Source organism: Sciurus carolinensis, chromosome 6 (assembly GCF_902686445.1).
Source record: "Sciurus carolinensis chromosome 6, mSciCar1.2, whole genome shotgun sequence".
Classification (NCBI taxonomy): domain Eukaryota; kingdom Metazoa; phylum Chordata; class Mammalia; order Rodentia; family Sciuridae; genus Sciurus; species Sciurus carolinensis.
The window spans coordinates 28,199,514-28,212,979 of NC_062218.1; the positions used below are offsets into that span (position 1 = coordinate 28,199,514).

General features: G+C 42.9%; 1 protein-coding gene across 2 annotated transcripts in view; it reads left to right on the forward strand.

Moving 5' to 3' along the window:
- The first annotated feature begins 347 nt into the window (after positions 1 to 347).
- Npr3 (natriuretic peptide receptor 3) overlaps positions 348 to 13,466 on the forward strand; it is a 77,320-nt gene continuing 64,201 nt past the window's right edge. For both annotated transcript variants that reach the window (XM_047555573.1, XM_047555574.1), the window contains exons 1-2: positions 348 to 2,057; positions 11,404 to 11,526. In XM_047555573.1, the coding sequence (XP_047411529.1) occupies positions 1,301 to 2,057; positions 11,404 to 11,526 (880 nt within the window). In that variant the 5' untranslated portion in view covers positions 348 to 1,300. The remainder of the gene's footprint in view (positions 2,058 to 11,403; positions 11,527 to 13,466) is intronic.

The following is a 13,466-nucleotide window of genomic DNA, read 5'->3' on the forward strand; positions in this document are numbered from 1 at the left end:
CCGTTCTCTCGTTTTCGGGAGCAACAAGTTTCACTTTCCTGCTCTCAGTGCGTCGGCGGAGGGTCTTTGTGAGGGTACACAGTGACCCTGGAACCGCTGCGACTCCCAGAGTGAAGCCGCGCGGCTCTGAGGGAGGGGGCCGGCGGAGTCCGGGAAGGAAAGATGAGGGTAATGCCCGGGTCAGCTGGGTATATTGGCTTCAAATGAGCCTTTTGCCCTGGGATCTTGCTTCTTGTTCCCTGACCTTTCGCCGGGGAACCAGGAAGGTCAGGTGCCGACCCGAGTAGGTTCACCAGGAAGGAATGTACCCTGATCATTAAAGAGGTGAGAGCGAACAGGACCTACGGATTTTTGCACGAGACCATCAATTTCGAGAACCACTCCCTTTCCCTAATCCTGCTGTTGTTTTTTTTGCACTGTGTGTGTGTGTGTGTGTGTGTGTGTGCGCGCGCGCGCATTTCTTTACTTTCAAACACATTTCCTTTTTTAAAGCCTGGAGCTGGAGAGAGCGTGGCCAGGGAGAGGCGGGGATCGTAGAGGCGCGCGGATCCGTAGGGGCTCCCGCCGGTGCAGACGTGGGCGGTTGCGGCTTTAAAGAACAGGCAGGCATAGGGCCGGCCAGCACTGAGGGCTAGGGGAAGGGGAGCGGCGGGCCGGGAAGGGGCGCGGGGAGGAGCCCTGATGTAAGAATGTTAATGAGAGGCTCCCCCCAGCCCAGCCCCCACCTTTCCCCACCCCCACTCACTCCACCCGCTGGAAATACAAGTCCGGCCTCGACGCGCCATGTGTGGTAACACGCTCCGCCGCTGCCACGCTATTTAAACGCGGGCTATGGATCCAGGAACCGGCGCGAATCAATGAGATCAAACGCGAAGGAGATGCACCGTCAATTACAAGCACTTGGACAAGTCTAACTTTTTTTTTTTCTTTTACAAATACGCTTTCAAAAGCAACCTTAGCAACGCCCAAATAAGAAGCCACCTCTAAGCAAATAGCATATGTATAAAGGGAGGGCGAATATATATATTTATAATAAGTATATATGTATATTACAGACGCACAGGTTTACACTCGGTGAACTTTTTTCTTTCTTTCTTTCTTTTTTTAAAAACTAGTGACATTGCAGAGAAGGACTGTTCCTCTCTATCTTTTGGCGCGTTAGTGAAGGGGGTATTCTGTTTTCTTAGATCGCCCAAGGGGGCGCAGGGACCTCGGAAAGAAGAGTGGGGAAGAAAGAGGAAGGGTGGGTGGGGGGCAGGAGGCGAGTCGGCGGCGAAGGCGACCGCTTTCTTGCGGCACGATGCCGTCCTTGCTGGTGCTCACTTTCTCCGCGTGCGTCCTGCTCGGCTGGGCGTTGCTGGCTGGCGGCACGGGTGGCGGTGGCGGCGGGGGCACGGGCCCAGGCAGCGGGCGCCGGGAAAGAGAGGCGCTGCCGCCTCAGAAGATCGAGGTGCTGGTGCTGTTGCCCCAGGACGACTCGTACTTGTTCTCACTGGCTCGGGTGCGGCCAGCCATCGAGTATGCCCTGCGCAGCGTGGAGGGCAACGGGACCGGGAGACGGCTTCTGCCGCCCGGCACTAGCTTCCAGGTGGCCTACGAGGACTCGGACTGCGGTAACCGTGCACTCTTCAGTTTGGTGGACCGCGTGGCGGCTGCACGAGGCGCCAAGCCGGACCTCATCCTGGGGCCTGTGTGCGAGTACGCTGCCGCGCCGGTGGCTCGACTTGCGTCGCACTGGGATCTGCCCATGTTGTCGGCCGGAGCACTGGCCGCGGGCTTCCAACACAAGGAAACTGAGTACTCGCACCTCACGCGTGTGGCGCCTGCCTACTCCAAGATGGGCGAGATGATGCTAGCCTTGTTCCGCCACCACCACTGGAGCCGCGCTGCTCTGGTCTACAGCGACGACAAACTGGAACGGAACTGTTACTTTACCCTCGAGGGGGTTCACGAGGTTTTCCAGGAGGAGGGTTTGCATACGTCCGCCTACAATTTCGACGAGACCAAAGATTTGGATCTGGACGACATCGTGCGCTACATCCAGGCCAGTGAGCGAGGTGAGCAGGAGCGCGTCCCGGACCCCTGGTCCTAACCCATCCTCTCTCCTCGGCTCTCCTTACACACCGGTCCTGTCCTCTGCAGATCTCACTGTTCCCTGCGGCGTTGAGGATCCCGGGAGGGTGCGTGCGGGGATTCTTCAGGTGTGAGCTGTCTGGCAGCGACCTTTGAGGGTCACCCATCGCTGTGTACCTAGAGGGTCCTGGGGAGTTGGAGGGGTCTGGGCAAGGAAAAGTCATCTTCTGCGGGTCCAGGTTTAACAGGTGCTGTCAAACCACCTGAGGTTTTTCTTGCCCGCTCCCTCTTTGCCAGCGCAGGGTTGGCGATTAGAGTCGCACAACCAGTGCCCTGCTCCAGGGTTTGAAGCATGCCAAGACCGAAAGAAGTTGTTACCCTGTCCATTGCTGTTGTGCGCTCCTACTTAGTGGAGGCGTCTTAGGACGCTGTGCAGCTGCGCGCCCCCACTTGGCTCATGCCCGGGCCTCTCGGTTTCCCAAGCTGCTCTTACCCAGACCCCAGGCTTCTTTTAAAGGCTCATTGTATCGCTCTCTCATTCCTTCCATGACCCCTCTAGTCCCTTATAAACAAGCTTCTGTGGTTTCCACCCAAAATGCCTCGTAGTGTTTGGACTCGGGCGACACTCATTTTCCCTGGCGCGTTTGGCATCACAGTGTAAAGCGCCCAGAACTAGACTTTGCGGCAGCTCTGGAGAAATGGCCATCGAATCTCCTTTCTACCTGACCCGCTCCGGGCCAAATTTTCTCCTCCGGTCTCTGTGGGGTTTAGAATAATACCCAAACAAGACAAAGAGCTCAAGACTGGGAATGGTGGCTATGGCTGCAGGGAGTAGGTGGTCGAGGAAAGGTAATCGCGGAAGCCCCCCTTGCCGCCCATTTTACTGCAGGTAGACTGCGAGGAGGCGGGGTGAGATTCCAGCACAGCGCAGTTTCCTCCTGGGTAGTGTAGGGTTGGCGTGAACTGCACTCCGGGAATCCCGCCTCTAATTTCCTTCAGTGCGCACGCGCTTGGAGTGCCAGTGGTGAAACCCCAGCAAAACTCTCCGCAACCTTGGTGCCACCGGGTGAGACTCAAAGCTGAGCCATGCGCGGGTTTTAACTACAGCTTGGTAAGGACGGGAACCTGGGCTTTGGCCGTTGGGGCCAGCACAACTTGAGGCTGGGAATCTCAGGAGCAGGTGAGAGTGGGCAGAGAGGCTATTGAGGTGGCGCTGTAGCCACCCCGCTTCCGAAGTTGGCCTCGGACTCGAGTGACACACCCTTTAGAACGAAGGGGCAGGAGGTGTTGACAGTAGGCTGCCTGGCATGTTTTGAGCATTCGAACTCCAGGCCGTCTGCGCCGAATCCCTGCCAGCTAAGCAGGCGGGGTGCCGGCTCTGCTGATTATGAAAAAGGGCATTTGTGCTCAACGCCTGTGAACTCGCCACGCTTGGCCTGGGATTTCACATGTTTCTCTCCACACTTGTAGTCCCCGGGTTACTGCAGCCTCCTTGCAGACCTCGGGCTACTCTAGACTTCGGAACCTGCTTCTTCAGCTCTCAGATTTCCAGGGCCAGGAGCTAGAAGTTGGAGACTTAGGACTGGTTGGGGTTGGGGGTGTGTGTCCCTCTATGGGCGAGATCCGCGGTTTGCAAGCACTTGTGTACTGCCTTTGCTGCTTTGGTTCCAGTGGGCAGTCAGACTTCAGCGCACGTGGCTTAGGGTACCAGGGAGAGGGGATCTGTTTGCTCAAGTGAGGGCAGATCTCAGCCAAGGGCCTCTCAGCCTCGCAATGGTTGCTGAGGCCATGGCACAGGGAGGGCAGTAGTCCCCTGGTGGGCCTGGGATGTTGGTGGCCTCACGCTTCAGAGGATTTGGGCTGCATTCTGCTGGTACTGCTATGTAGATATCTCTGTGTGATTGATATATATATATATATATATATATGTATATATATGTATATATATAAATAAATATATAGACATTACATGTAATTACATATGTAATTTGTGTATGTAATATAATTTATGTATGTAATATATATATACATATATTTATATATTTCAAAGTCTCATAGATATTACCAAGTCTCTTTGCTGTTTTTTCTTCCTGATTTTAATTAGTGATGAAAGTTGGCTGGGCTCACGTTTATATTTCACAGGTGATAAAGTTATGATTTTATGATTCTTACTTGAAAACATATTTCCAACAGGAACCTGAAATATATTCAGAAATATGAAATAAAATAGTTTCTTTCCTAAACCATTTTCCCTACCTTCCAAATTCCTTACTCTCAGGAGAGAAAGTTGCTTGATAACAAAGCTCTCCCAGGGGATCTTCCACAAACACATCAGTTATTACTTCACCATCAACAGTTAATATGTTAAATAGGGGTTCGATATATGGTTTCAGTGGAGTCTGTAGCTCAGCCACTCACTGGCTGGTGAACTCTACTATCGAACTGCTATTGAAGTCTGTACCTTGGGCCCTCAGGTAAAGGTGGGGTAGAGGGAGTGCCCCCATCTTTGGGAAGATGGAGGAACTAACCCATGAAATATGCTGAAACAGTGCCAGACCCATAGTCAGGGCTCAACATATGTGTAGTTTTTATCATAATGGTTGTTACTTTATATATATGATGATAAGCACCCTTCCTGAGAAGGGGTGGTCATGCCTTAGGAGAGAACCCTGGACTGAGAAGCAGATGCTTCAGGATCTGGTGTCTTAACTTATCAGCTTGGGGATCTGTGCAAAATATTGAACTTCTCTGTGCTGAGCATCCTCCCCTGTGTACAGAGACTCTGGTGAGAATCAGTCCTCTTCAAACTGATGTTCAGTGGTTCTGATTTGTGCATAAGCTATTTTAAAAAATAATGATCTTTATTTAAAATGGAATTCACTTGTGCACATGACCACTACCCTGATATTCCACACTTAATGATAAATTTATTTTTAAAAGACAGACTGAGGGTTGACTAGTTTTTTCAAGCAATGAAAGCCAGTCATTTTTTTTTAAATATACCTTAGAAGTGTACAAATGTAACTGACAGTATTTCCGTCTTTGGAAATTCCTTATTAAGCATTATAAACTAGAGCGGGCTTTAGAGAGTTCCTTTTCTCTCTTTTGCAGAGAACGTTTTTAGCACTTGTTTTTGTATTATATTGAGTTTATATTTAAAACCAAATTATGAATATTTGAATCTCTTAAATGGCAAAAACTGACAATGGTAATATCCCAAATAATAATATGACTAAATTTTTATTTGGCTATGGGCTGAACTGTAGAAAAACTAAAATACTTCAGTTATTCTTTCATCTTAGGGATTTACTATATATAAGTCAATAATTTTAAACAACTTTTCCTCTCATGTCTTTAGTTCATGCCACCAACATACACGTACCTGAGCATATTTTTTTAAAAAATGATGATCTTTATTTAAAATGGACTCACTTATGCATATGACCATTGCCCTAAACAGTCCACACTTAATGATAGATTTATCTTTAAAAAAACAGAATTAAATGATTTCTCAGGCAATAAAAGCCAGTGGTTGTTTTGTTGATACCACTTATAAAATGCAGAACTAGAAGTATTCTACATACAAGATTTTTAAAAAATTTTAGTTACTAGTATGTCATCAAACTGGGCCTAGATAATAACTGTAGCGATAATAGTAATTAATCAGTACAGGAATTATTTATTTTTAGTAGTCTGGGGTAAATGATCAAGTGGTTGATCAGCAGAATTTTTAAATAACACACTATGAGTGTAAAACAACTGACACAAAATAACATGGGAAAAGAGAAGCACTGTAGCCTGCAATGTAGAAGTTCCAGACCTTTGGAGCAGATAGAGCTTTGTGAACAACAAAAAAGAAACTGTAATCTCAGTTTTGCAAATGATATCCCTTAAGTGTAGGAAATAGCCAGAGAAACCTTTGTTGAAAAAAAATAAACTTTAATTTACCAGAATTAAATTTATAGTTACATAATTTAAAGTCAGAAAATTACACAAATCTTATTAGGAAAACTTTTATTGTCTTCTACTCCCCATTTCTGACTTTCCAGAGGCAACCATTTTTAGCTTTTTTAACTGTTCTGTAGATATTTGTCTTTATATCTCTAAATAACATGTTACTTTTGATTTTTTCAGTTTTAGGCCTTATCTCTTGGTATCCCCATGGAGATGAACATTGAGATCTCTTCGACTGTCTGTTAACCACATACACACTTTCTTTCTAACATGGACCTGTCAAAATTTTGTTTAGCTCAGTATTCAGTATCAATATTATTATTCTCTTTTAAATACTATTCACAGTTGAGACATACAGTCTACTAGGATGACATTTCCTTTCTTGCCCCACTTTCTGGTTTAGGGTAAAAATTAACAAAACAAAACAAAACAAAAATGCTTTTTAGTTCGTTTTTTAAAGTTTCCTATGGCCTTAAAACTAAATCATCTTATAATTCTGTTTTAGCAAGGTTGTGGTTGAAGTATACTGCACAGTCCTCATTCTGGGTTGTTCCTTTAATATCTTCCTTGGTCTCTGGTCACTTCCATCTCTGAGCTAGGTCCTTGTGTGCTCCTCTTTTTGCTTTTGCCCTTGTTTTGGGGATGTACGTCCTCCAGGAGCTTTCTGAGAAAGAATGAATGAGAACTGAATTTTGAGAACTTTCATGAATGGAAATTTCTTCATCCTGCCCTTAAACATAAGTATAGAATTCTAGGTTGGAAATCATTTTCTCCCAACATTTGACAGCATCATCCCATTGTTTCTAAGCCCTGATGTTACTGTTAGGAAGTTTGAACTGATTCAGATTCTGAATTTTCCCCCCTACTGAAAAGTTTTACAGTCTTCTCTTTGCTCCCAGTGTTTTAACATTTCATTATGATGTGCATTAGTGCCAGAATTTTGCCTATTACCCTTGGGTCACTTCTTTCCAGAAACTCATGTCTTTTAATTCTTGGAAAATTTCTTAAATTATTTCTTTGATGAGTATTTATGTGTGTGTGTGTGTGTGTGTGTGTGTGTGTGTGCATTGTGTTGTGTGTGTGTGTGTGTGTATTTTGTATATACTGAGCCATATCCTCAGTCCTCCTTTGATGATTTTTATCCCACTCCTTTTCTCTTTCTAGATTTTTTCCCCTCTTATTTGGATTGACCTCTATTTTTCTGATTTTTTTCCTATTTACCACCTGGTTTATTTTTTAATTTTTTATTTCTCATGCTTGGAGGGTTTTTAATTTTTATTTTTGTATTTCTTCCAAAATTACCGTTGAGTTTTGGTTTTTCATTTGTGCTTTTACATTTTCAGCTCACAGGATGTGGTACACTTTGTTTTGCCTCCATGCCGCGACATCTCTCTTTCCATTCTAAATTTAGACTTAAAAGGAACATAGGTGCAGAAGTCAGATGGAGAATTGAAAATACCTTGTTCATTATTGCTGAAATGGATTGGAGAACACGGATTTAGATCTGATGCCAAAAGGGCCTGCTTACTATCACTTCCTCCCCAAATTAGGCAGAGACATCCACCAGATCACAGTGCCTTGCAGCTTCAAGTCCCTCTCCAGGAGCAGGCCTCTTACCCTGTGACAGAAGTAGCCCATAACGTGTGCTCTCTGTAAGTAGACACATCTCAAAGGGGACGAAAGAGGACAGAGCCTGGAATGCTCAGTGTCTTCTTTCAGACTCACCAAGCAGACAGTCTCTCCTTTTCCTCTTGCTGGGAAACGTTACTGTTGCGGGTAGGTAGTATATATCTCTGGAGTATTCCAGACACCTCTCATACTTTCCAAATCTGTTTATGTCTCTTGTTATTATGCTGCTTATTATTAATTTAATTAGTTATTGTATAAACTGATGAAACATGAATAGGAAAACTATTTCAATGAAAACTATTTAAAACCTTTTGATAGACTGTATAAAGACAAGTTGCTAAAAATACTTGCTGTTCACTTAGGCATGACTAAGACAACTGAAAGAAGATTGGAGGACATCCTGAAAATTTGGGATTCTGCACTCTGACTGCTTTGGTAGTGTCATTAAGTACGTGCTTCAGCTTGCATGAACTTGATGATAATGTGGGTTTGGTTTATTCAAGAAAGACCGTGCCCTGTCCGTGAACTTGGGAATTAGGGGTTCCTTTTGAGAGTAAATCACATAGTTAAACACAAAATGGTAAGATTGAAAGTAAAGTCTGCATAGTTAGAAAAATGCTGTGCTATAACACTTTTGCTCAGACTAAGTGGGTACTAACATTTGAAGAAAGAATGTACCCTGCAGATGGCTTGGAGTGGTGTTGGAAGGAGAGAGAAGGAAATGGGCCAGGAGTATATAAACAGGAGAAGTGCCACAGAATACAGTGTTGGGCAGAGCCTGCCCATGACCTGGGGAAGCCTGTGCTCTTGCCCTGAGGTATAACCTCTTCAGTCATAGTGGTGTTGTCAGTGGCTGGTGCCTTTGGATGCCTGAATCCTTCAAAGGACCTCCTTGATTCTGATCCCATCCTTGCTAGCATCCTGTTGCTCATTATTTGGCTGCCCAGTTGGCATGCTGAGGGTACAGGGCATGTTGATACACATGTATTCATGACCATTCTGGTCTCCATGAAACTTAAATAATCTGCAGCTTAGATGATCTATACATATCTGATGTAGGTTATTGGAAATCTGCTCCTAAGCAATGACTTTACTCTTTATGTGCTGGCAAAATCAGGTTTTGCACATAGGGACTGAGAAATAGACCCTAGACTACAAGCAGTTGATTAACAAATGGTAAGGGCTGCCTGGTAGGCAGGCAGACAGACAGCTTTCTGGTTCCTTTTTGGAGGCGCTTACTCCTGGAATCCATATTCTTCAAACTCGTCCTTACCCCCTAGCTGACTATTTTGTGGAACATCTTGACTGTTTTTTTACTTTTTTAATTGAAGGGGCAAGATTTGAATGAGAGCTAAAACAAAGGTCTGTTATAATGAATGATTAGGAGTTTCTTTGGGAGCTTCTTCACTGAGATCTCATGATATCTGTTTATCTCAAATGTAAATAACTATATTTTCATGCACAAGCAATACCTGCTCCCATAGTTATAGGTCTTTAGCAGTTTTGCACTGTTTTAAAAACTTGTTCTCTAAAGCTTTTATCCTCTTCATGGAGCCCCTTTGTAATGTGAAATATCAGAGCCAAGACCTAGCACTCTTGAATTAATTTGTGCAGTAAACGAAATATCAGCAAGATCCCAACCTTCCACACAGGTTGCCAAAGCTGCTCAGGCACAGCCTGCACTTTAAACCTTTCAGCACCCATGCTTTTACAAAGAACATACACACCCTGGAGATCTGGCATGCATTGTGATAATGCGGTTTACAGCCCTCAGGTCTCTGTGGGTCTCTCCTCCACACAGGGTGTATGCAGCAAATACATGGTCGTGGAGTTTGGGGGCCATCAGTAGTGACCAGACTGGACAACAGCCAAGTCCTCACTTTACTTCTGCTGGTGTCACTCTTAGGTGTCAGGCAACAATCATCTGGAGCTGCTTAAAGACTCACAAATCCCATAGTGTGGCTATAAACTGAGAAGACATGGAAAGGGAACGTGGGACCTTGGTAACTATTTCCTCTGTGTGTTGAGACGAACCGAGAATAATGTTTTAAAATGCGGACAGCAGAATGCCTCTCTTCTGATCTGAGTTTGCAGGGAAAATGCATTGAGTTTTTAAGGAAAATGCATTTACCATGCTCTTGAGTATGAAGAGCAGTTGGTACCCTTTCTTATCTTATAATGAGAACATCTAGTGATTTATTTAATGTATTATTTAGGTAAAAAAAGCTTTCATTTGGAGATATTAGAATTGAACCCAGGGCCTTTCACACACTAGGCAAGCATCTGCCATTGAGCTGCTTCCCCAACCTGATGATTGTTTCTTTCCTTCTAAACATTTCAGGGTGTGTTTCCTAAGAACAAATATGTTTGCTTAAATAACCACAGTAGAGTTGTGAAAAGTGATAATGCAGTTCTATTATCTAGATTACAGATGTTAGTCATATTTCTTTTTTTTTTGCAGTGCTGGGGATTGAACCCAGGGCCTTGTGCTTGCAAGGCAAGCACTCTGCCAACTGAGCTATAGCCCCAGCCCCTAGTCATATTTCACCATCTGTTTTAACAGTGCCTTTTACAGCAACACACACACACACACACACACACACACACACACACACACGGTCCAGAATCCTGTTAAGTATCCTATATTGTATTCAGTGTTCTAAGTCTCTTTCAGTCTAGAATGTATCCTCAGCCTGTATTTGTTTTTCATGAAATTGACCATTTTAAAGAGCCCAGGCCAGTTATTCTACAGACTGACCCCACCTGGATTTGTGGCTGCTTCCTCCTGACTAGGTGTAGGTTGCCCACTGGACTTGTTCTGTCAGGAGGCTGGTGAGCCTTCTTTCCCTCAGTTGGTGAGGTTGGCTCACTTGTTTATGGTGGTATCTGCTAGGTCCCCCTTAATAGTTACTATGTTTTAAATTTTTAAATACAACTTTGTTTTATAGGAAGACTAGACAACATTAAAGATTATTTCCAAATCTTTGATTTAGAAAAATTTTCACTTATTCATCAATAAAAGTTTCTCAAGTATTTTTTATAGAAGCTGGCCATGCATAAATTAATAAATTTAATTCAACAAATATTATAATGAATTTTTCTTTACAGTGTTAGCATCAAAGAGATAAATATTAAGTGAAATAGTTTAAATGATTTATTGTTCTTTGAATTTGCAGGTACAAGTAATAAGAAAATATTAAAGAACTATTCCCCCTCATATTTTCTTTCAGTGATTTTGTTAATTTCCATAAAGTTACAATTTTCCCCTTTGTAATTATAGTAGTCTCCCCCTTATCTGTCGTTTTGTGGTCTGAGGTTTCAGTTACCTGCTTTGAATTGTGGTCTGAAAGTATTAAATGAAAAATTCCAAAAAATAAATGATTCATGTATTTTAAACACCTTTGTTATTGCATATTGTTATAATTGTTCTATTTCGTTATTAATTATTATTGTTAGTCTCTTACTCTGCCTACTTTACAAATTAAGCTCTATCACAGGTCCTTGTTTATAGGAAGAAACATGGTATGTGTAGGGTTTGGGATTATCCACAGTTTCAGGCATCCAGTGGGTCCTTGGAACATTTCTCCTGCAGAGAAGACGGACTACTGTAGAAAGTAATTTACGTGAGGAGATACCTCAGGACTATTTAACTGCTGTGTCCCAAGCCCAGTATCCCAAGTTGGTTTTGGTGTGCTTACTGTCTGCTGTGTTGGGTGTCTCACGAGTGTCGTTTGTTCTTCTCCCCAGTGGTGATCATGTGTGCAAGTGGCGACACCATCCGGAGTATCATGCTGGCAGCACACAGACATGGCATGACCAGTGGAGACTATGCCTTCTTCAACATTGAACTCTTCAACAGTTCTTCCTACGGTAACTCTACTTCCAGCTTCCCCCGCCCACTGATGCCAGGGTGTCAAAGAGGGTTTGGAAGGAGACGTCAAAAATTTGAGTTATGTCCATAGATGTGATTTCTGTAAATGAGATTTTGAACACTTCTGTAGCATATCATGATTTCTCAAGCTTTTCTTCTTCAAGAACTCAACAAGAGCAGAAATACACTATGTACCTGTGGTGCCAAGGCACATGTCTGGGGGTCATCATAGCTCACTCTCAAACTCCAAATGATTATAAACGCAGGCCCCAAAGATCCCTTGCTCAGTACTTTTCCAATTTCAGGTTGCTGTCATAATGATGGACTATCAGAATAATTTTAGTGAAATCTGGGTAGAAATTTAAACTTAATGAATGCACTGGAACATAACATCGTAGAATAGAACAAGGTGTATCACACAGCTTATGTATTGCTTCCCCCAAATTTTTATTTTAAGAAAGTAAGTGCATGTGTTTATATTTATTCACAGTGCACATATGCTTATATAGGTCACAATGGGAAATAAAATAACAATTACTGTACATTGAGGAAAAAACGTGAAAGCCACTGCTCCAAGACCGTCTTCCTTCCAAGTTCCTACACCTTAATGTAGAATTTTGGGAGCCATCAGCATAGAGAATTGAAAACATTTAATTCCTTACAATGGGTCTGGGCAGTTCCCAGGGTCCCTGTGATGAAGGCTGTTTAGGAAGATCACCATGGTCACGGATGTATTTACCTGAGATATGGTTAGGGCTCTCTCTGAATTAGATATGAGGGCTGTAGAGTATTTTCTCAAGCCCTAACACTGGCTGCTCAAAGCTGAGAAGTTCTAGGGGAACAATAAGTGTGCAGCCACACATGGCATGTCTATACTGAGTGTTACTTCTGGATTCTTGCTGATGATATGCGGTTAGACAGGATCTAAATCTTAAAACATAGTCGTTGTTTCCTGCCTTGGTATCTGTCCTGGCTTACTTAAGCAGTAGATCATTGTGTATACATAGAGACTATAACACACTTCTCATGGGGATAAAGAAAAGTCGACAACACAAAAGTAGACACTATTTTCAGTCACAGGTAAAACAGGAGATTTGAGGCTTGCAGGATCAACATGCTATGTTGCCCTCATGGCTGCCAGAATGATCTTTTTCTTTCTCCTTTACACAAATGGAGTGTTGCTTTCACTTCTTGGCCTAACATTAGAATGTCATTACATTATTGGTTGCAGCTTTGAACCAGTGGTTGAAACTGGTGAAAATGAAAATCATTAATTCTAAGTTTTGAAAGGCGGAAACTGCAAATAATAGAATTTAGAGGCAATGCATATTAATGCACATGGGTGCACATTATAAATGAGCAAGTGCATTTATAACGCACATTCACATTCATTGTGCATTTAGTACTTAAGGCAAACTTCGTGCTGGAGTTCTTCTAACCACAGATATGACTATTATTTTCCCCTGCTAATTATAATACATAAGTATTGTCGAAAATTTGGAAAATGTAGAAAAAACACAGGGAAGAAGACAAGTTATAATTATCCCACCCTGATGAAAGTCCATTGTAATTTTTAGAAGTAAGTACACCCAACTTTATAAACACACACACATAAACATATACATTTATTTTACAAAATATTTTTCAATACAATGATCATATCATTTACAGTAAGGCTACATAGTATTTTATAATATTGACAAGATTTCTTTAATTGTCTCTTATTTTTCAATATTTATGTTGTTTCCAGCTTTTTGCTGTTAAGAATGGTACCACATTAAGTAACTTTGTGTGCACACATGCATTCATTCACATATTTATACATATATATTTTCTGTAAGATAAATTTCTAGAAGAAGAATTGCTGACTCAAAGGTTATGTGCATTTAAGTTTTAACAAGTATTGCTCAGTTGCCCTATGAAGAGGTTTACCAAGTTA